The sequence below is a fragment of the Panthera onca genome, chromosome F1, assembly GCF_046562875.1.
Source record: "Panthera onca isolate mPanOnc1 chromosome F1, mPanOnc1 haplotype 2, whole genome shotgun sequence".
NCBI lineage: Eukaryota > Metazoa > Chordata > Mammalia > Carnivora > Felidae > Panthera > Panthera onca.
The window spans coordinates 70,649,287-70,670,861 of record NC_138355.1 but is presented as its reverse complement, the minus strand read 5'-3'; the positions used below and the strand labels follow the sequence as shown (position 1 = coordinate 70,670,861).

At 57.2% G+C, this 21,575-nt stretch overlaps 2 protein-coding genes across 8 annotated transcripts; one reads left to right on the top strand and one right to left on the bottom strand.

Moving 5' to 3' along the window:
* Positions 1 to 225: 225 nt before the first annotated feature.
* CLK2 (CDC like kinase 2) lies at positions 226 to 9,106 on the bottom strand. 6 transcript variants are annotated; one of them, XM_060644715.3, is made up of 13 exons: positions 8,813 to 9,106; positions 7,042 to 7,211; positions 6,105 to 6,330; positions 5,330 to 5,417; positions 4,915 to 4,981; positions 4,626 to 4,742; positions 3,673 to 3,839; positions 2,830 to 2,924; positions 2,003 to 2,132; positions 1,815 to 1,897; positions 1,571 to 1,650; positions 1,294 to 1,384; positions 226 to 757 (listed from the first exon to the last, which is right to left on the bottom strand). In XM_060644715.3, exons 2-13 carry the CDS (start codon positions 7,209 to 7,211, stop codon positions 572 to 574), a joined length of 1,500 nt encoding a protein of 499 aa, XP_060500698.1. In that variant the 5' UTR covers positions 8,813 to 9,106; the 3' UTR covers positions 226 to 571. The 6 variants fall into 6 exon arrangements, with proteins under 6 accessions (XP_060500698.1, XP_060500699.1, XP_060500695.1 ...); XM_060644716.3 differs by having other exon boundaries at positions 5,330 to 5,414; XM_060644712.3 differs by having other exon boundaries at positions 6,105 to 6,333; positions 8,813 to 9,105.
* A 108-nt stretch (positions 9,107 to 9,214) lies between these two features.
* Positions 9,215 to 21,268, top strand: HCN3 (hyperpolarization activated cyclic nucleotide gated potassium channel 3). Of its 2 annotated transcripts, XM_060644702.3 has the most exons (9): positions 9,215 to 9,557; positions 11,006 to 11,899; positions 14,994 to 15,423; positions 16,329 to 16,490; positions 16,864 to 17,082; positions 17,484 to 17,630; positions 18,067 to 18,307; positions 19,109 to 19,273; positions 19,709 to 21,268. In XM_060644702.3, exons 2-9 carry the CDS (start codon positions 11,622 to 11,624, stop codon positions 20,407 to 20,409), a joined length of 2,343 nt encoding a protein of 780 aa, XP_060500685.1. In that variant the 5' UTR covers positions 9,215 to 9,557; positions 11,006 to 11,621; the 3' UTR covers positions 20,410 to 21,268. The 2 variants fall into 2 exon arrangements, with proteins under 2 accessions (XP_060500685.1, XP_060500684.1); XM_060644701.3 differs by having other exon boundaries at positions 9,215 to 11,899.
* The last annotated feature ends 307 nt before the right edge of the window (positions 21,269 to 21,575 follow it).

Genomic DNA, 21,575 nt, shown 5'->3' with positions numbered 1-21,575 from the left:
CTGTCCCCCGGCACGGCACTCAAACGAGCGCCCCCGACTGGCCCACAGGAACTCCCCGGCCGCGGCCACCGCAACCCTCTCGCGACACACCGGACCAGCCGGCGGCTGGGCTCAGGACGGTGCAGGGGGGAGGATGGACGCCCTGGGTCCACAAACTCAGAAGGGTGGCCGGTCTTCTCATCCCTCCAGCCCAGCGTCCCAGACCTCGAACTCCAGGGGTGGGGGTCGCATGAAGCACGTCATTTTTATTTCACAAAGACTGTACAAAATTCCTTATAAAACACGGGATAGATGCCACCCGGTCACCTCATCCTGCCCTGTCCAGCTCAACAGCGAGGGGGCAGGTGACGGCGGGAAGAGTGTGGGAAGGAACAGCATTCTGTACAAGGCTGGGGACGAAGCAGTAGGTACAAGTTCTTCGTATTTACACTATTTCACATATTCACAGGTATACAGGGAGCCAGGAGGAAGGAGCTGGCTCCGGCTCTGTTCTCTTATATAAAAAAGCACCAGTGTCCTGGACTGGACACCCACTGCTGCAGGACACGCAGGGGGGCCCAGGGCCTGATCGTCACCGACTGATATCCCGACTGGAGTCCCACAACTTGGTGTTGGGCGGCTCAGCCCGAAGGCGGGCGAAGAAAGGATGCTGAAGGGCTTCACCCAAGGTCAGCCGCTTAGCAGGTTCATACTCTAGCATGCTTTCAATCAGATCGAAGAGCTGGTGGTGTTCCTCTGCCTCGGAGGTCAGATACCGCTGGTGGTGGAGGGCAGGGAAAAGGTGAGGCACGACGCCTTACAGTTCCTGCCCTTTTTCTTCAAGGCCCTAACTTTCAACCTCAGAGGACCAAGCCTCTGCCGTTATGAATACTATCGGGAACACGACCTCACGAGTGCTGCGGATACTACTGCTCAACTCCCTCCCACTAGCACAATTACTCCTTCATACTCTCTGAAGGTTCTTTCTGCTTGTATATCCTTGTCAACGTCATGAATCTTCTTTAGCTCCTCGTTAAAATGTAAGCTCTTCAAAGGTGGTTTATTCTTTTCTGTCTGACCTACAGAACCCAGGACATTACTGTGATCTCTGGTTGGCTCAAGAAATCCATGGCTGTCTAACCTCCTTCCCTCCACAAAACCACTGCCTCGTATCTCTACGATACCCAAAGGGGTATTTCAGTCTTCCCCCTTCTTTCCTAACCCTCTCTTGTGAAGTGCATTCCAGGGGCAAACCACCTGAAGAAGGAAATGCCCTCTGGCCAGTGGGCGCAAGGTATCCCCAGCCTGGCTCACCCGCAGCGGTTTGCAGTTTTCTCGCACGTAACGCCCTGCTGATGTGTTCTCATCCCAATCCAGGCGGCCCCGATAGAAGTATTTCTGCTTCCTAGAGGGGAAGGGGAGGTTGAGGAATCAGGAGGTTCCTTTTGTTGGGGGACATTTCCCTTATTCCCCCATCTTACAGTAGCTGGGAGGAGGGAAGGTGTCAACGAAAAAAGAAAATGATGTGAAATCGACCAATTTCGAGGAGAGAAAGGAAAAAGGGTTAAGCTCCCCCCAACTCAAGGTTCACCTTGTCTTCCGGATCATCCGGGAAGGGATAGGACCCAAGATCCTTTCCATCATGGCTAGATGCTCTCTGTTGTCGTGCGTCTGCGAAACAAAGACAGAACTGAGCACGGTGCTGCAAACGGGCTGCTGAGGACCAGCTTCCGGGATGATTAGCAAAGGGGAGGGGTGAGCAGACAGGTCCTTGGCAGACAAGGAACCCAGGCAGGAAAATGCCAGGTGGGGACAGAAGACACTCCACCGCTTACCTGGAACAGGGTGAAGCCAACATAGTACTCGAAGATGATGCAGCCTATGCTCCACACATCACAAGGCTGTGACCAGCCCAACTCTAGCGGGAATGGGAGGAACAAGGTGTTAGACGGTGCTTAGGGGGCCCCACCCTCCCCACCGCCCACCCTTGGACGAGTTCATTCCCCTACTCGCCCCCACTTACCGAGGATGACCTCTGGTGCTCGGTAATGGCGAGTGGAGACGATGGTACTGTGGTGTTCATGGTCAAAGGTGGCACTACCAAAGTCCACCACCCGCACAGCTGTGCTCTTCACGCTGCGTTCGTCTCGTTTCTAGGAGCAGAGCAGGAGGATGGACCCGGCCACCTGAGACCAAGATTCTACCACTACTCTTTAGAGTGCTTTCAAGCCTGAAAAAAAGCAACTTCACCCCCTGCTTGCTCCCATGCACAAAGGAGAATCTGCTTTACAGCTTCCCCGTATCCTGCAGGTAACTTAGGAGTGGGATCATGGGAGAGCACACAAGTCCCTGTGTATGCGGACATTTCCCACGCACTGGTACTACGGTGCTTCTGAAAATAGGTCCAGAACTGAGCTTTCCTACAGAGAAAAAAAGTCCCAACCAAGTATCTTGAAAGCATTTGCTCTCTATTGGAAAGTTCTCTGAGCTCCTCATTCCAAGTTCTCTTCCAAATTATATCTTCTTAAATCTTTAAAACAAAATTTGTTTTATGTTTATTTGTGTTTGACAGAGAGAGACAGGGAGACACAGAATCCAAAGCAGGCTCCAGGCTCCGAGCTGTCAGCACACAGACCGACGCGGGGGCTCGAGCTCATGAACCATGATCACGACCTGAGCCAAAGTTGGATACTTAACTGACTGAGCCCCCCAAGCGCCCCTTAAATCTCTCCTTTTCACTCTATTTTGGTATTCGGGCTTACCTAGTCAGAGCCATACTGGGAGAGAACATGGGAGAAAGTAACAGGGAGGAGAGAGGGGCTTTAAGGCCCGGCCGCCTGTCCATCTTACCTTCTCTAGGTTGTAGGTGAGTTCATAGTCTGAATTCACAAACAGAATATTTTCAGGCTTGAGGTCCGTATGTGTCAGCTTGTTATCATGGAGGACTGCAGGGGAGAAGACCAAGTCAGGGTTGTTCCAGGTGGCCAGGGCTAACTGGCACCAGTGACCCCAAGCTTGGTCACCTGACTCAAAGCTGGTGAGGAGGCAGATCCAGAATCACTAGGCTGCTTTCTGCCCTACTTCCAAATGAAATGCCTGGTCTAAGAAGCACAATGCTTATCAGTATCAGAGAACAAACATGATTCTCAACTGACGTACAAAGAGTTTGCTACGCATTGCAGTTCTGTTCCTTGATGTGCGTGCCTATCTGACGTCCCGTGCATTCAACTCTGGGAAACTGCATAGTCAGGAAGGCCCAAGGGGAACCATGTACTTGTGTCTGGACCCCCCCATCTGGCCCCTTGTTTGCCTTAGTCCCTGGCCGCACCTGCTCTGGTGGAAACAGCATCTCAGCTCAGACAAATGTAAGCCTCTAGCTCGGGCAGACTTTTTGTCTCTTTGTGCTTGCAACCTGACTTCTACTTTCCCAAGAAAGGGAAATGAAGGAAAAAAGAGGTAAGCCAATCATTGCTTTGATTTCAAAGGCTTTCTCTCCCAGCTCCTGCCAGGCTGGATGTGGAGGAAGACCAATCAACAACGGTGAGAACACTGGTCAAGGAGTCAAGGAGTTGTCAACATGACAGTGAATGAAAGAGCTGACAGTTTAGGGGCTTCACCACTGCTCCCTGACACAGAAGAGGCCCAACAGAGGGAGGGGCTGCCCCAGAGTCCATCTCGGCCCGCCCCACTCACACTTGACGGCCTGGCACAGCTGGAAGGCCATGTGGCGCACTTGGTGGATGGGGTAGGGCAGGTAGTTGTTGTCTTTGAGGAAATCGAAGGTGCTAAGGCCCAGGAGCTCAAAGGAGATACACATGTGGCCATGGTAGTCAAACCAGTCAAACATCTGGACACAGAGGCTGAGAAGAGATGAGGGAAGGGGGAGGTCTGATGAGCTCCTATCTGCCCACCACCCTTCCAACAAGGAGGGGCTGCAGGGCTGCTGAGTCCACATCCGCGTGTAAAAACCTGCCAGGCAGTATGACCAACACAATTCAGTTCGGCCAGCGAACGGCCTTTCTGGCAGACCCAAGGTTCATACCATTTTCCTGCATCATTTTAAATAGTTAAAAAAGATTCCATCTGCTGAAGAGCTGTTGGTGCCGGTCTCCGGTGTGGACCCTGAACTGTCAAACTGTCATTCCTAAACCCTGACCCCGGCTCCCACTCCTGAGATCCATTCACCACCAGCTGCCAGTGGGCCCCGTGTTTATACTGGCCGTCTCCTTAATGCCCTTCTTCCACGTGGGCTTACAAAAGGCGCGTGGACACAAACATTACACGTGAATGTCTGTCGCCTCAGCAACACGGTTCTAGATACCAAAAAGCTCAAGTGATTTTTCACGGAAAATGTTGATTCTCAGTCTCAGGGCCATTTCCAGGGCAGAGCTCTACAGAGGCCACCCTGGCTGGAGCCAAAGTGCAGAGCAATCTAAGTGCCCTGAAAACAAGGGGAACAGACTAGACAATGTCACACACCCTCTCTTCCTGCCCTAATGTCCTACTAGTCTAAGATGATGACGAAAAGATGAATGGATGAGAAGGCCCAGGACTCCCCTGCCTGCCTAAGCCAGGCCGGGAGGGTTTTGGTTCTCCTGTACAGGAGTGGAGCCTCTCAGACCCCCCCACACCCCTCTGCTGCTTACTTCTTATTGTCAGGGTCCTTCTCATTGATCTTCTCCAGGACGTTGATTTCAAGTCGAGCTGCTTCCTTATACTTTTCCACGTTCTTAATGATCTTCAGGGCGACTCGAGCCCCACCCCTATGGTGGCCAGAAGAGGTTTTTGCTGGGTCATCAAGAACATCTCAAAATGAACGGGGCTGTCCGGGGATTAAGAAATCCTACCTTTGGCCAATCAGCAAAAACACCCCCAGACTGACCCTCAGCACCTCGCCACGCCTAGGAGTACGGAGCAGGGAGGGGCTGTAGTTACCTGCGATGGTCGACACACTGGACAACCCGGCCGAAGGTCCCCTCTCCCAACGTGCTGACAATTTCATCTGAAATGAAACAGAGCAGGGTCGGGGAGAGGGAGGGAGAGAAGGTGGGGAATGAGCTGAGTTGGAAGAAAAAAGGGTACGGCAACCTGGGGTGAGATGAAGGAAGGGGGAACAGATACAGATGGTCACAGGGGAAGAACACCCCTGTGTGATTCCCACCACCTTTAACCCAGGGGCCATGAGAGCTGGGAGTGGACAGCAGAGGTCAATTCTCAACAGCAACTCAAACCACCCAGATAAACAACACCACTGAGGAAAGGCAAGAGGCTGTGACTTGGGTTGGCTCGGGACGTTAGGATGGCTATGGGACCATTACAGGCTATAGGATTGTTACGATTTGGCTTGTACATCGCTCTTGTAGCCAGTCCCCGACGTGGTAGATGAGGTGGCCCTCAGCGTCGTCCTCTACACTCTTGGCTCTCCGGCTGCTGTGCTGCTGTCGGGGGGCGGGGGGGGTCGGAGCAAGCCAGGTGTCGGAGCGGGGGCCGGAGGGAGGCGGGGTGGGTGGTGGAGGGGTCACCGGTCACAGGCGCCCAGCCAGGGGGGACAGACGATGATGGGGGACAGTGGAAGGGAACACGTCAGATGCAGTAAGGCGGATCGGGGTGAGAAGAGAGAGCGGCGCATAATCCCAAGTCCCCAAACCCAAAACGGGAACAGGGAGAGGAACGGGCAGAGCAGAGAAGTGGTGTCGTTGCCAATGTCACCCGCAACCCCATGCTCTACACAACGCCCTTCCAGGCGGGCACCGATCTCCCTTTGCCCCCACCCGAGCCCACCTACTGAGGGGCCGTGGAGCCCAGAGCTTGGGGGACAAAGGCAATTCACAGGCAAGGTCTCCACTACAGAGTGGAGGCGTCTGGGACAGAGGAGCTGTCCCCAACACAACAGGCCCAGCATGCCGAGGAAGGCACCGGGGTACAAATGCTCCGTGCCCGTCCACCTCCAAAGCAGATTCCAGGGCCCTCCGAGAGCTGGAGAGCTTCCGAGAGAGCAGAGACTCAGTGCCCGCCTCAGTGTTCCTGCCCCAGTGCTCAGCTAAAAACAAGGGTACTTCTCACTTACCAGGGTCCTAGAGGCCCAGAGAGGAGTGGGGAGAGGAAGGGCCCGGGCGAGCACTCACCGAAGACGAGCGGCTGAACGTCCGGCTGCGCCGCCTCCGCCGCCTGTGCTTCCTCCGGCTGCTGCGCTGGCTGCGGTAACTGCTGTCCTCCCGACGGTACTCATAGGAGTGCCGGTAGTCCGGGTCGTAGCACGCTTCTCCCCGGTCCCGGCTGTAATCGTTGCGCCTGTAGCTGCCACAGTATCGCCGGTCGTACACCCGCCGGTCCGATGAACGGTCATCGTAGCTGCTGTTGGACAACAGACACCCGTTAGGTGCATCTGTTCAGGCCACACTCCTTGCCCCACGACAGGACGAGGTCCTCCCTCAACAAGGACAAAGAACGATGCCGGAAGAACTGCTCTCAGACACTCATGGGGTCATTCTGAGGACCAAGGACCAGAGGAGTGAAATCATTAAGAGCAGACGAGGATCCCCACACCTGCAGGCCACCAAGACCCCCGAAGGGACACAGGCACTCCCTCTGGGGGCCTCCCCCGCCCCCCGCCTGCCACTAGTGACATAACAGATGGAACAAAGAGCCATTTCTTTCCCGAGTCGTTCCTGACCGACATCCAATCTTGCTCCAAACTATCCTTAACCCACCCCTCCCACGCTGAACACGCAGACCTCACTTTGTCTTGTCTGTTATATCGTTAGCTGTCTCTAGACCCTAGTCTTTCACACTTCCTCTCCCTTCGCCCTAGACACTTCACCCTGGTTCTTGAATTACACATCCTGCCCCAATCCAACCAAACCTGCCAGATGCTTCCTCGGCCCCTTACCATGCCCTTCCTCTATGATAGCACTCTTAACACCACAGTGCAAATGGCTCATTCTGGTAACAGTCCTGAGTGGCCCCTTACCCCAACCGCTCAGCATCTAACCAATAGATCTCTGCTGAATAAATAAATGAGTGAGCGGCCCCGAGGAGGGGTTTTTCCTCCTGAAGCCTCACCTCCGGGAACGGACGTGGTAGCTGTCTTCCCGCCGGCGCCGCCGGGTCCGGTCACTGCTACTTGACCAGGAGCGGCTTCTTCGTCTCTTATGCTTCCGGCTCCGATAGTGTTCGTGGTAACTCCCCCGGCTGCCTCGCTCTGAGGAATGGTACCTTCGGGGATGAGGCATCTGGAAGAAAAGGAGAAAGAAAAATAGTGGAGAAAGGCTCGGAGTTTTCGGAGCTCCCCTCCAAGGACTGGCTGCCCCAGGGGCGCGAAGCCGCTTTCTGCTGCCACTTCCACCTCTTTCCGCCTCCCACAACTTCCTTGCGCTCACGATTCCTCTTCGATGGAGTACGTATCACTTGACGACTCCGGTAGAAAACTCTAGGAGCCTGCCCCGCGCCCCCAGCCCTTTCCTCTCATTGCTCCATGGACTTTCCTCAAACTTGGCTCCGTGAAGTCTTCGGGTCGGGGCCACAGCTCATTCCAGGTGAGACTGTGTGATTGACGGGCGCTGCCACGGTTCACCCCTCGCCGGAGTCTAAGCTCCATCGACGCCTCGCGAGTTCCTCACAACCCACCAGGGTAACATTTTAGCACATGCCATCACAGTACACGTTCTTTACCTCCCCAACTAGACCATTCTGTGTCCTGTGCGCAGCAATCCGGCATACCTGGTTTCCACATGTGGTGGTATACACTAAATATAAGCAGGCTCCAGGGATTTGGGTCTGACCTCTTGAACTGCCTTAATCAACTCTCACTGGCTATCACCACTGGCCAAACTCCCCTCAAAAGTTTTTAATACGGAAGGCCCCAAGCTGCAGTCTGATTTCCATCTGCCCCTCCCCTCCTGCTTAGGAAATAGAGAATAACTGGTTTTTAATTAGTATCAGCACCGCTTGGCTAAAAGCTGGCCTCCTTCCAGTTAGTTATTGGAATCGGAATGGCATGGTGCACAAATGCTTTTCTTCCTTAAAGGAAAGAAATCGAGAGAGAAATCACTGTCACAATCCAGAGAGATAAAAATATGACAGCAAAATAAAATTAAACAGGCCCAGGGACTGAAGTCTTGGGGGCGGGGGGGGGGGGGGTGCGGGTTAGGTGTGGAAAGGCTTAATGATTCCAACATCTGGCTCTCATTCGGAGTTTTCTACTTCCCAACCTCCTCAAATTGAGGAGGGTGATATCGGACTCGGTCCTGGTCTAGAAGGCCTGTGGCAAGGATGCAAGCTGCAGATTTCACCCCCGCCACAGGGTAACCCAAGCTTGTTCAGCACAGCCACACAAACATCCTCACGGCACACTGCCACCAAAGTTTCTCACGCCCCTCCCCACCAGAAGCACCTGCAGTTTACCTCTCCCAACTTACAAACCTTTCCCCCTCCTTTCTCGCTCAGGAAATCCAGAACGAACTCTTGGAGTCAAACTCCTTCCATGCCCTCCCAGTGACACGGCGGGTCCTCCTCATCTCCAGCCCTGCTCCAACTTTGATATTCTGCTCTTTCTCCTCTCGGGAACCGCTCCCCTCCCTGCTCCATCACCCCTTCCCCTACTCGGGCCCCTCCCAAGTTTGCCGGAGGTCCTCCCGGGTCCGCCCGGGTCCGTCCGAGGCACGCTCATCTCTCACCTCTGCTCCCTACCCCTCACCTCCGCCGCTTTGCAGGTCCCTACCCTCCTCCTCTCCTCTCGGCCCGCCGCCGTGCCCCCAGCCCAAGGCTACCCCCGCCCGCCCCGCGGTCGCCATCTTTCCGCGCGGCCCCGCGGCCCGCCAGCCCGCGCGCTCACCGTTCTGGCGGCGAGGCCCGTGCGCTTGTCCCACAGGAAGTCCGTGATGGCGGCGGCACTGCGGCCGGAGTCCCGGCACCCCCGCGGCGACGAAGTGCGGCTCCACCCCCCCCGACCCGAGACCCTGGGACCTCCCGCCTCGTTCCCGGGCTCCGCTCCAGTCCCGCCCGCCCCGGCTCCGTCCCCGCCCCCAGGGTCCGCTCGGCGCCGCTCGCACCGCCCCCGCCCGGGGCCCGATCCCAGCTCGGTCTCCGGCTCTGGCCTCTCCGATCCGCCGCCGCCGCCGCGAGCGCGCACGCACGCACGCACGTACGCACGTCCCGCGCCCCCGCCCAGCTGCCCCGGGCCCCGCCCCCAGGGCGCGCACGCCGCCGCGTCCTCGCGTAGCTGGCGGGCGCGGCGATAGGAGCGCCGGGGGGTGCGGGGGCGCGGGGGTTCCAGCGCGCCGGCGGCGGGGCGCGGGGTCGGCCGGGCGCGCTCAGTCCCGCCGCGCGGCCTTTCTGCTCGGCTCGTTCCTCTGTCTTGCGCCGTCTTCATGACACTTCTGCGGCTTACTTTGTGAGGTTTGGAGGTTTAAAAGGGACCTGGAAGTTGTCATTTACGAGTGTCGCCCCTCCACACAGCTCTTGAGGCGTGGTGGTGAGGTCTGATTGTCCGGCACAGCCAGTAAATATCCAGTTCTTAAAACAGCCCGGTTACCTAGCCGCCGCAAGGAGGGGCGGCCCCCTTTTGTCCTGAGCGAAAGGTAGGCACCTGTGGGTCAGGAGGTAAGGCCGTGGAGGAAGGGTTTGAGAAAAGGAGGGATGGAGAATCAGGTGCTGAAAGAGGGGAAGACACTCGAGAACTGTATGTTCCGAACTCACACATAATACATGGGAAGTGTAAATGAACTGAGTTGGAAAAGGGAGGGGGAGGGGGGAGAAGAGGAAGGAGGAGACCTTGAGACAAACTGGACCGAGTTAGAGGCATGATGGAAGGAACTGAGACATAGAAAGGAAAAAGAAAAAAATAACCTGAGAGTATATTAATTCAGGACATATCAGAGGGGAGCTGGGATGGAAGGTAGTTAGATGGAGATTAGATCGGTTAGCCAGAAATGGTTTAGGAAAGGTTCCCTAAAATAGAAGAGTAAGGGTAATGAAGGGGTTGGAAGGAAAGAGGGGAAAATTCCCTTCCTCTTCCACGAACACCTTTCCGGATCATGCGTTCATTCAGCAAGCATTTGCTGAGTATCCACGGTGTGTGCCAGGCGCAAGACTCCTGTTCTTTGGAACCCCAGAGTCTAATGGGAGAGAAAGACCTGTAAACGAATAATGGCAGCCTTGTGACAAGAGCTGCCATGAACACTGTAAGAAGGCTCTGGACTAGAGGCGCCTGGGTGGCTCAGTTGGTTAAGTATCAGACTCTTCACCTGAGGTCATGATCCCACAGTTGGTGAGTTTGAGCCCCAAGTCAGGCTCTGCACTGATAATGTGGAGCCTGCTTGGGATACTGTCTCTCCCTCTCTGCCCCTTCCCCAGTTGTGTTCTCTCTCTCTCTCTCTCTCTCTCTCTCTCAAAATAAATAAATAAACTTTAAAAAAAGAAAGAAAGCCCTGGATTAGATCTAGTTGGGGAAAGGAGACTTGGAAGTGTGTTTCTAGGTTTCCTAGAGGAGATACTGTGTGAGGCAACACTTGGAAAGTGAATTGGAAAAGAATACCGGGCAGAGAAAGTATTTGCAGAGGGCTGGAGACAAGGTACAATAAAGCCTTTCAGCATGATTAGAGTCCTGGCTTTCAAGAGAGGGACTATCAGAAGAGAGGCTATTGAAATTAGGTCCAAATTTTGCAGGGCCTGGCAGGTCATTTTAAGGAGCTTACAGGTAACCCTACAGAAGATGGACAGGTTTGAAGGACATGTTACATTTGAATCTTAGGAAGGTAACTCTGGCAGACTGTGGGAAAAGAATTGGCCTGAGAGAGTATAGGGCCCCTTATAGAGGCTTCTGAAATAACCTAGGTGAAAAAATGCTGAAGGCTTGAAATAAGTCAGTGGCAATAAGAAACGGAGATGAGGGGAAGAATTTGAGATGTTTGGGAACTTCTAGCACTGAACATCACACAGCACCGCAGTCTCCTTGTTCTGTCTGCATACGGGCACAGCTGAGCTTGGCTTTACAGCGGGACTTTTGTATTCAACTTTGTATCCGCAGTCACTCTTGCTGAAAGTTAGCAGTATGAATTTGCAAATGAAATACTAGGAGGAATATGGAGAAGACGAGAAGAAAGGAGTATGTCTAGGAGAGTGCTGAGAGGAAGACAGTGAAATGCAGGAAGTCCGTGAATTGGAGTGACCGTTCCCCACCTCTTCTTTGGTCCCCAATTCCTCGCCCTCCGGAGACTCCGGGATCTACAACCAGCGTCCGCTTTTCCCGCCATTCACGGACGGCTCCGCCTCCCTATAGCTCATTGGCTAAGAGCTCATCAACACCAGATCACGCCCCCTTCGTGACTCCGGCTGTGTTTCCCTGCCTCTTCCTCCCTTACTTGGGGGCCCGCCCCCATCTGCTAGGCCACGCCCATGCCGGAGTCTTCCCTGGAGGCGGGCTTCCTTGGCCCCGCCCCCTCCTGGGGAGGCTCCCGCCAGGGGGCGCCGCGCAACCCGCCGCCTGCCTCCCGCCCGCGAGTCTGGCGCACACACCCCCTCCGCCCCGCAAGCCGGCAGCTCGGAGCCCGCCGGGCTGCGCCGGCTCCTGCTCCGGGAGGGGTCGGCGTCCCGGATGGCCGCGGCAGGGTCTAGGACGCCAAGCGTGTAAGCCACCGGGCATCATGGAGGCAGAGCAGCGGCCGACTACGGGAGCTGGCGAACGGGCGACCCCTGGGCTGGAAGCGGCGCCTCTGGCTGCTCCGGCGCCTGTGACCGCGGCCTCGGGACCGCTGCCCGGGTCTGGGCCCGAGCCCAAGAGAAGGCAACTCGGGACGCTGCTCCAGCCCACGGTCAACAAGTTCTCCCTTCGCGTGTTCGGCAGCCACAAGGCAGTGGAAATCGAGCAGGAGAGGGTCAAGTCAGCGGGGGCCTGGATCATCCACCCCTACAGCGACTTCCGGTACTGGGGCCCCAGCAAGGAGGGCGGGGGACACAGATCCCACCCCCATGGGCCGCGACACGGAGGCAGGGCACGCCTCACCCTCTACAGACTCTTCGTTTCCGGCCCGGGGGTCCTTGGGTGGGACAACAGAGTCACTTCCCCCAGTCTAGCCTGGGAATTCTTGGGCGAGGGATCCCCAGCCGGAGGTCTTCAGTGACTTGACACCAGAGGAGACACCAGAGACCTGGGTTTACCGTTTCAGGAATCCAGAACTCCACCTGGACCACAGAGACTACTGGAGTTAGGGACGACTGCCTCCTGCAGTCCTGCCGGCTGGGGATCTGGGAAATTATGCCATGTTCCAAGGCTCGGGGTCAGCCTGAGGGGGAAACCGAGCTCTGCTGTCTCCTACTCCCAGCACCTGCCTAGTTCAACAGGGCCGACTACCAGGAAAAATAGAGACGCTGGCGGGGCGCGGGCCGGGGATGTCCCGGCTGCGGTTCTTGCCGCTGTCCCTGGTGCTGAAGGCGGGATGTAGCGGGGCAGGGCCGGGACTCCCAGCGATTGAGGAAGCAACGGCAGGGGCACCCTCCCAGGTGCCTATCAGAGGGACCGAGGGTGGAGGTGGGGCCATTTCACAGTCCCCGTCAGGCTGTACCTCTACATCAAGGTCGCTAGGGGAGGAGAGCAGCTCTGTCCTTGGGGGAAATGAAGGACAGCTTTTGGATGAGGCAACAGTGTGTCCAAAGCACCTCAGGTGGGGAGCAAAATGAGCAGGAAAGATGAGGTGTGGATCAGGAGCCTGGAAACACAATTGGAGACCTGGACATCATTTTGAACCCACAGACATACACACTCCCTAAATGTTCCTCTTTCTCCCATTGTTCCTTTCTCTCCCCTCTTCTTTACTGCCTCATCCCTACCCCACCAGTGCACCTGTTTTAGCCTCCTGTGATCTCCCCCCCCCCATTTTACCCGCAGATGTGTCCCCAGAAGCTGTGTATTATCATGCCGCTTCTCTGTCTTCTCTACTGCATCACCCGCTAAGCTTGTGACTGCCTGTGAGTCAGGCTGTGAAGATGCTCCATGGCTGGGCGAGCCCTCTCCTCTCCCCTCCCCTCCCCTCCCCACCCCTCCCCACCCCTCCCCTCCCCTCTCCCCCCCTCCTCTCCGCTCCCATCCCCTCCTTTCTCCTCCCCTCCCCTCCTTTCTCCTCCCCTCCCTCCCCTCCCCTCTGCTCTCAGCACACAGTACAGGACTCTCCAGTGGCCCAGGAGGGAGGGGAAGGGGGGGGGGGGTCAAGGATTTGTTGTTGATGGAAAGCACACGGTCTGAGGGGCTTCCTGGAGACCTGGCTTTGGGGACCCCTGTGCTTCTTTTAGAAGCTGAAGAGATTGATTTTGTAGTCAGAGTCAGAAAGGGCTGAGTCCTGACTTGATACTGCAATTAGGTGTGTTCTGGAATTAAACCACTCTAGCTAACGCTGTTTTTAACCACTTCAGACTTCTCCGCATGAGAGCTTCGCTAGCTTCCTCCTGACCTCTCCTTTCCACACTTTCACCACAGCAGCGTGGCTCTCCCCTGCCAGTGCCCTTGTCTGGGCTTGGCCAGAGCGCCAGCAGGCACAGGGAGATTAGGGAAGGAAAGGCGTGCAGAGCTTTTCACCGCGCTGCCTCAGGATCTCCTGTGGAGCTTCTCTATGTGCAACCCTGTCTGAGGTGCTGGGGAGGGGGGTGGGGCATCCCTAAAAAGCTCAGTTCGGATGGGAGGCAGAACAGACTCCCCCCCCCCCCCCCCCCCCCGCTCCATACCCTGACACAGATGAGCAGATCCCAGCAGAGAACCAGGAACTATGGGTCCAGCTGGGTTGGGAAGGGAAGGAGGGGTGGGGTGGGGAGGGCCGGGGAGGGCGTGAAAGCCTAGACTAGGAATGGGCAGAGAGCTGAGATGGAAGCAGCAGCAACCTCTTCAGAAATCTGGGAACAAAAGGTGGGTGAGTCATAAAACCAACCAGTGCTTGTATGGCACTATCGTATCCATTGTCTCAGTGTGTGTGTTTTCAACACTCCTGGGAGGTTAGCACAGTTTATCTTTTTATTTTACTTTAAGATATATAATAGTTTATCTTTTTATTTTACTTTAAGATATATAATATAGTGACTTAAATCATGTACATGATATTACGTATATATTATACGTATTAAGCAGGTATATGTATCTGTACATATGTACACGTATACAGCGAGGATGTATACATATAGTAGGTGCGTGTGTATAGCAGGCATCTGGGTAGGATAGTGTATAATGATACATCATGTTGCATATATATTCAAAACGCACGTGTGTGTATACATACATATATATACGTCTACGTGCACACACATGTGTATATGTCATTCCAAGGCACACCCCCCCTGTAACGACCATCCAGGTCAGGAGAGGCTAGGTTGCTGGCACCCCAAAGCATCCTTACTGCTCCCACAGTCCTTTCTGCAACCTACTTTTCTAACTTCTGAGGCACTCATTTTCTTACTTTTCTTCATAGTTTTACCACTTTTCTGTGAATTGCTAAATACTGCAATTTAGTCTTGCCTGTTTTTGAACTCTGTACAAGTGAACTCATCCACTGTGTATCCTTTTATTTCTCGTTTTGTTCAACATTGAATTTGCAAGATTCAGCATGAGGCTGCCGTTGGGTGGTGTCGGGGTTGTCTATTATTCTGGGGCGTGAGTATACCACAGTCTATTCACCTACTGTGTTTATCTTATTTATCTGCATTTTTCTACGGATGGACGTGTGGGTCATTTCCAGATCCAATGCTGCTATGAACATTTCTGTATACATCTCCTGGAGCACATATTTCCCTTGAGCGTGTGTATGCTCCTGATGGAATTGCTGGGTGGCAGGGAATGCAAATGTTTAGCTTTACTAGATAATAGCAAACTGGCTTCCCAAATGGTGGTCCCAGTTTACATTCTCGCCAGCTGTAAGTGGCCATCCCGTTATTCGGTAATCCTTGCCCGCTCTTGGCTGTATCAGACTATCTGCCATTTGTCTGGTGGCTGGTGAAGTGTCATCCTGGCCTTCCTCCCCACCCCACCCCCACCTTAGGTTTTACTGGGACCTGATCATGCTCCTGCTGATGGTGGGGAACCTCATTGTGCTGCCTGTGGGCATCACCTTCTTCAAGGAGGAGAACTCCCCACCTTGGATCGTCTTCAATGTCCTCTCTGACACTTTCTTCCTGTTGGATCTGGTACTCAACTTCCGCACAGGCATCGTGGTAGAGGAGGGTGCTGAAATCCTGCTGGCCCCTCGCGCCATCCGGTCTCGCTACCTGCGCACCTGGTTCCTGGTCGACCTCATCTCCTCCATCCCCGTGGATTACATCTTCCTGGTGGTGGAGCTGGAGCCACGACTGGACGCCGAGGTCTACAAAACGGCGCGGGCCCTACGCATCGTGCGCTTCACCAAGATCCTCAGCCTCCTGCGGCTGCTCCGCCTCTCCCGCCTCATCCGCTACATACACCAGTGGGAGGAGGTGGGGCAGGGAGGTGGGCAGGGGGGCTCGCAGGCCCCTCCGGGACGGCGCTATGGGTGGGGCTCCTGGTGATGCTACGGGGTGAGGCGGCTGGGTGGGCTGCCTCCAAAGCGGGTGGGTCAGTAGCAGGGGCAGAGTGAGGGTTCAGGGGGTACCCCCCCACACACACCCGAGGTGAGGAGGGCGGAGCGCAGAGGCTGGAGGAGCGCTTGCAGGTTAGCTGGACTCTGGAAGGAGGGAGTGGGAGACATTGGAGTTCCAGCGGCAGGGGAGCAGGATTTAGGGGTGCAGAGTGTGGGCTCTGCAGTTTCTTTGCCTGTGATCGTATCCCAGTTTACTATACGCTATAGGAGACTTGGTTTCCTCTTCTAGAAGATGAAAATGTTAAATACACTTACACATGATGAGGTGTATCATAAGGATAAAAGGAAATAATACCTGTAACTTAATACCTCCTAGAACAGTGCCTGGGACATAGTAAGTTGTCAGCGTGTTTTCTGTGAGTGTTACTGGAGGGAAGGGGGCTGTTGGCATGAATCCTCGCACACGTGCCCCGAGGACATGACACCGGGCATGCCCTCTCTCCTCTTTTCCAGTGGGCACAGCCTGGGCAGCTTGTGCAGTAGATTTTTTTGAGTTTCTGCTGTGACACTGTGTGTGATTCTGGGCACGTGACTGGCATCGATTCCCTCTCTGTAAGATCAGAGAGTAGTAACACAGCCGACTCTGTATTAGCTGTACGTGTGTGCTGTAGAGCTCTGTGCAAACGAATAATAGCGCATTTTAAAGATCCGTGGGGGCTGGGGCTAGAGAGAAGTTCAAGGAGAGAATTGGCAAGGCCAGGAATAGAGGAGGACCGGCGGGGAGGGGTCCTGTCCACAGCCGCCGTTCCTCGGAATCCTCAGATCTTTCACATGACCTATGACCTGGCGAGCGCGGTGGTTCGCATCTTCAACCTCATCGGGATGATGCTGCTGCTGTGTCACTGGGACGGCTGCCTGCAGTTCCTGGTCCCCATGCTGCAGGACTTCCCCCCTGACTGCTGGGTCTCCATCAACCACATGGCGGTGAGGACTCCCACGACTCTGCCTTCCGGGCCCTCGAAGGGCTCTCGTGCTTGAGTAGCAGGGCCGAGCACTGGGGCCGGAGACGGGAGCTGCCGAGCGAGGAGGTGGGGAGCTGAGGGTGGGGGAGGCTACCTACAGGAAGTGCTTTTGTGTTGGAGGGAGCAGGCAGGGCAGGAAACCTAGGCAAAACGGACTCCCCCGCCCCAGGCTGCGGAGAGGCCCCCAGAACCAAACTGAAGTGCCTCCTGGGAGGCCAGTCTGAAGCAGAAAGGGGCACACAGAAGGACCGCCAGAGAGGGAAGGCGGGGGGGCAGGAGGACAAGGAGGCTCTGAGGAGGCTGTGCCCAGCTGTGCAGTACACTCTGCCCTCCAGAACCACTCGTGGGGACGCCAGTACTCCCACGCCCTGTTCAAGGCCATGAGCCACATGCTGTGCATTGGCTACGGGCAGCAGGCACCTGTCGGCATGCCCGACGTCTGGCTCACCATGCTCAGCATGATCGTGGGCGCCACGTGCTACGCCATGTTCATCGGCCATGCCACCGCCCTCATCCAGTCCCTGGACTCTTCCCGACGTCAGTACCAGGAGAAGGTGAGCAGGGGCAGGAGAAGGAAGGGGTGGGCCTGCAGGGGGGCTAGGGGCTGGGTAGCTCAACTTGAGGCCTGTGCTCATGCTCCTGTTGGGTCTCCGTGTCCTTCCCTGCCCTGTGTCTGTTTGTGTGTAACTTCTTCCTTGTTTGGCCCTATGTCCCTGTCCCTGGGCCCCTCCCCTGCCCATGTCTGGACTTTCCTGTCACTGTGCTGTGTGTGCTCCCCGTATCCACTGTTACCCACATGTCCTTCTGTGGCCCTGTGTACCCCCTCTGTCTCCATGTCTCACCCCTCCGGGTCTGGCCTGTGTCTGTGATCTTTCTTCCACACGTACCCCGCCACTGCTCCTGCGCCACGCGTGTCTCTGCACCCTCTCACCCACTGCCGTCGCCCGCCCCCCAGTACAAGCAGGTGGAGCAGTACATGGCCTTCCACAAGCTGCCCGCCGACACTCGGCAGCGCATCCACGAGTACTACGAGCACCGCTACCAGGGCAAGATGTTCGACGAAGAGAGCATCCTGGGCGAGCTGAGCGAGCCGCTTCGGGAGGTGGGACTGGGCCCCGGAGGGGGCTGTGCAAGGACCGGGGCTTCTGAGGTGCCGTCTGGGGTACGGGCTCCTGGTCAGCAGGTGCACCTATAGGGAGCGGGGCCTACGGAGGGCCTCGTGGGAGGCCAGGCCTTGGCGGGGGGGGGGGGGGGGGGGGGCTTTTAGGGATTAGGGTCTTTCTTGAAGGTCTTACGGGGGTGAAGGATACGCGGGGAGGGCCTGCAGGGATCTCTGTTTGGGGGGCACGGTCCTGCGGGGGATTACGGGGGAGAGCTCTGGAGGCAGGAGTGCAGGGATGGTCCCAGGCCCACTGAAGCATCCCCATCCTTTGGCAGATCATGACCCCAGGGGTGGGGCCTCTGGAGACAGATGAGCTCGATGGGGGCACCCTGGGGGAGGGGGCGCAGCCTGCCTGACAGGCCCCTCCCCTGCCCAGGAGATCATTAACTTCACCTGCCGCGGCCTGGTGGCCCACATGCCACTGTTCGCCCACGCCGACCCCAGCTTCGTCACAGCGGTGCTCACCAAGCTGCACTTTGAGGTCTTCCAGCCAGGGGACCTCGTGGTGCGCGAGGGCTCCGTGGGCAGGAAGATGTACTTCATACAGCACGGGCTGCTCAGCGTGCTGGCGCGCGGTGCCCGGGACACCCGCCTCACCGATGGATCTTACTTTGGGGGTCAGCAGGCCTCAGGGAGGGTGGGGGGACTGGAGCAGGGGACGGAGGGCAGTTGCTCCCCTGGATCACTGTTCCTGCCTGGCTGTGTGCAGAGTCCAAGACTTCTAGCCCTTCCCTAGGCCTCCTGAGTCAGAATCTCTGGGCCTGGGGCCTGGAGCTCTGTGGCTTTAAATAGCTTCCTAAGAGATTCTGATTGGTAGCAGCGGGGCGGGGGTGGGGAAAGTTCCTGGGCCACTGGGCCTTCTAAGACCCTCAAGCGGTGAAGTCTGGGGACCCTAGGAGACGAAGGAAAGACAGGAATTGAGCCATACTGTTCCAGGGGCTTGAGTTGGACGGTTCCCTGGTGGGGTGCCCTGTGGGGAGGGTCCCGGGACCCAGGCTGCGTCAGTGGGGGCCACCCCACCAGATGTCCTCTCTCAGGCCCCAAACCACCCCTGCTCGCTAGCATCCCTGGATGCCCTTTGCCCTTTGGCACTGCTTTTCTCCTTCTGGGTTGCCCTTGGACTTCACGCAAAGGGGTGGGAGGGGCAGGTACACAGAGGGCACTGCCCCAGGCCTGCCCCTCGGACCAGAGCAGAGGAGGTGGCCGGGAATGGAAATGACTGGCATAACGGAGCCAGCAATGCCCACCTGTGTGCCAGCTTTAATCTGGAGAGAGTGAGAAGGATGGAGGGAGACGATGCTTGGGGCGTCTCAGGGCCTTGGCCCCGGGCAGGGAGGGGGCCGGGTCAGCTGCCGCGGGCCCGGTGAGAGGGCGTTCTGGGGACCGCGGTCCTGAGGGCCTCTTCCCGACTTGGACAGAGATCTGTCTGCTGACGCGGGGCCGGCGCACGGCCAGCGTGCGCGCCGACACCTACTGCCGCCTGTACTCGCTCAGCGTGGACCACTTCAACGCCGTGCTGGAAGAGTTCCCCATGATGCGCCGGGCCTTCGAGACGGTAGCCATGGACCGGCTGCGCCGCATCGGTGAGCCTCGTCCAGCCCGTCTGCCCCGGGTCCTGGCCGCGTCCCCGCCCCGCCTCCCCCGCGAGGGGCCCCCAACCTCCCAGGGCCCAGGCTCCGGCGCTTCGGCATCACGCCCCGGCCCGCGCCATTCCCGGCAAATGCCCCGCGAGGCCCCCGGCGCAGTGTCCCCCGCCCCTGGAGAGATGGCCCCGTGTCTCTGTGCCGAGTCCTCCTTCCCTCTCGCCCTCTCAGAGACATCCTCTCATCCCTGACCCTCCTTCTCCACCCCTGCCTCCCAACCTCCACCCCCTCCCCCCATCCCCGTCCTCTCCTTCCCATCCCTCACCCGCTGCCGTCCTCCGAGTTCATCTTCTCATGCCCCTGCTCTTTGATACCCGACCTCCAGCTTGGACTCCTTCCCCATCTCCGCTCTCTCCCTCCCGGGACCATTTCTAGGCAAGAAGAATTCTGTCCTGCAGCGGAAACGCTCCGAACCAAGTCCGGGCAGCAGCGGGGGCACCATGGAGCAGCACTTGGTGCAGCACGACCGGGACATGGCCCGGGGCGTTCGGGGCCTAGCCCCGGGCACAGGAGCTCGGCTCAGCGGAAAGCCAGTGCTGTGGGAGCCCCTGGTGCACGCGCCTCTGCAGGCGGCCGCCGTGACCTCCAGTGTGGCCATCGCCCTGACTCACCAGCGGGGCCCTCTGCCCCTCTCCCCTGACTCTCCAGCTACCCTCCTCGCTCGCTCTGCCCGACGCTCAGCAGGCTCCCCGGCCTCCCCACTAGTGCCCGTCCGAGCCGGCCCTCTGCTGGCCCGGGGCCCGTGGGCATCCACCTCCCGCCTGCCTGCCCCACCTGCCCGAACCCTTCATGCCAGCCTGTCCCGGGCTGGGCGCTCCCAGGTGTCCTTGCTGGGTCCCCCCCCAGGAGGAGGTGGACGGCGACTAGGACTTCGGGGCCGTCCCCTCTCCGCCTCCCAACCCTCTCTGCCTCAACGGGCAGCTGGTGACGGCTCTCCTGGGCGTAAGGGCTCGGGAAGTGAACGCCTGTCCTCCTCAGGACTCCTGGCCAAGCTGCCAGGGACAGCTCAGTCGCCCAGGCCATCAGCACCTGAGCCAGCTGCCCCCCGGGGCCCCCAGCTCTCTGCCAACATGTGAAACCCTTGGGTAAGCTCTTGGGTGCGCCAGTGCGCGCCCGAGGGCAGATGCCTCTTGGGGAAGGTCAGGGAGACCCGAAACACGGCCCTGTGGGAATATCTCCCCAGGAGATGGCCTCTGTCCTCAGCTCGGGCACCCTGCAGCCTGTCTGACATCCTCCTAATCCACTCACCCGTTCATCAAATGTACTGAGCGCCTACCACATTCAAGACACTGTGCCAGGCGCTACATGTCCTCACTGCCAAGTAGAAGTGACTCTGAGGCCTCCGAGCAGGGTTTCTCCTGCGATAGTCCTGCCAGGCGCAGGCTCAGCCCCAGGCCCCCGCCTCACGAAGCACAAGTCCTTGTCCCCCCCCGCCCCCCATCACTGCCAAGCAACTAGATGTCTCTGTTTCCCTGCCCTTGACCCCGCAGGAACCACCTGCTGTGGGTTGACTTCTGTCTCCCTGGCACAGCCGGGCACTGCCAGTCACCTGTGCCTCCGCTTCTGTCAACAGATGTCTTGGCTCCCCAGCGTGGGCACCCACCATCACTGCCGCGTGTGGCCCCTCCCCCTCCATACCTCCTGCCCCCCACACACACACACTACTGTGGGAACACCTGTCTCCTGTCAAGTTCGCTGCACCTTCTGTCCCTGTGGTACAACTGTCTTTGTAAACTGGGAGCAGCCTCTTCCCTGCCCCAGTGGTGTCCCCCTTGAGGCCAAGGGACGGTTGGCACGTCCCTATTTAATGTGCCAGCCTGGATCCCCCAGGTGGGGGGCAAGCGGCTGAATCCTTAGGTGGCCATTTTTTTCTTTCCTTCCTCCCTTCCTTGTTTATTCTTATTTATTCAATCATGTAATAATTGTATTTATTCATTTGCTAGTTTTATTTATCATTAATTCATTTTATTCAGCCATTCCGTTATCCCTCCCTCCCTCCCTGTCCTTATAGGGTCCTCGCTCAGCTCTATCAGCAGGCAGCAATATTGAGCCCTCTCCCTACAGGGAGCTGCAGAAGGGTGGACTCTTGCTACTTTTAAGGGTTTTGTTCGGAGTTTAGAGTTTACCATTGGTGAGAGAGTAAGGGGAGGACCCGAGACATCCGAGCCTGGGGAAGGGCAGGCCCTTCAGTACCTTTGCCTTCGCAGGCACAAGGGGAACCCCTTACCCCACGTCCCAGGCC

Excerpts from the sequence above, each read along its gene's own strand:
- CLK2 (XM_060644712.3), bottom strand. The coding sequence starts at position 7,211 with ATGCCTCATCCCCGAAGGTACCATTCCTCAGAGCGAGGCAGCCGGGGG. Across the intron at positions 3,840-4,625 it reads AAGGACCCTGACAATAAGAA|CCTCTGTGTCCAGATGTTTG; the intron begins GTAAGCAGCAGA and ends ATCTCTTCTCAG. Across the intron at positions 1,898-2,002 it reads AGCACCAGAGGTCATCCTCG|AGTTGGGCTGGTCACAGCCT; the intron begins GTAAGTGGGGGC and ends CATTCCCGCTAG.
- HCN3 (XM_060644702.3), top strand. The coding sequence starts at position 11,622 with ATGGAGGCAGAGCAGCGGCCGACTACGGGAGCTGGCGAACGGGCGACC. Across the intron at positions 16,491-16,863 it reads TCTCCATCAACCACATGGCG|AACCACTCGTGGGGACGCCA; the intron begins GTGAGGACTCCC and ends TCTGCCCTCCAG. Across the intron at positions 17,631-18,066 it reads TGAGCGAGCCGCTTCGGGAG|GAGATCATTAACTTCACCTG; the intron begins GTGGGACTGGGC and ends TCCCCTGCCCAG.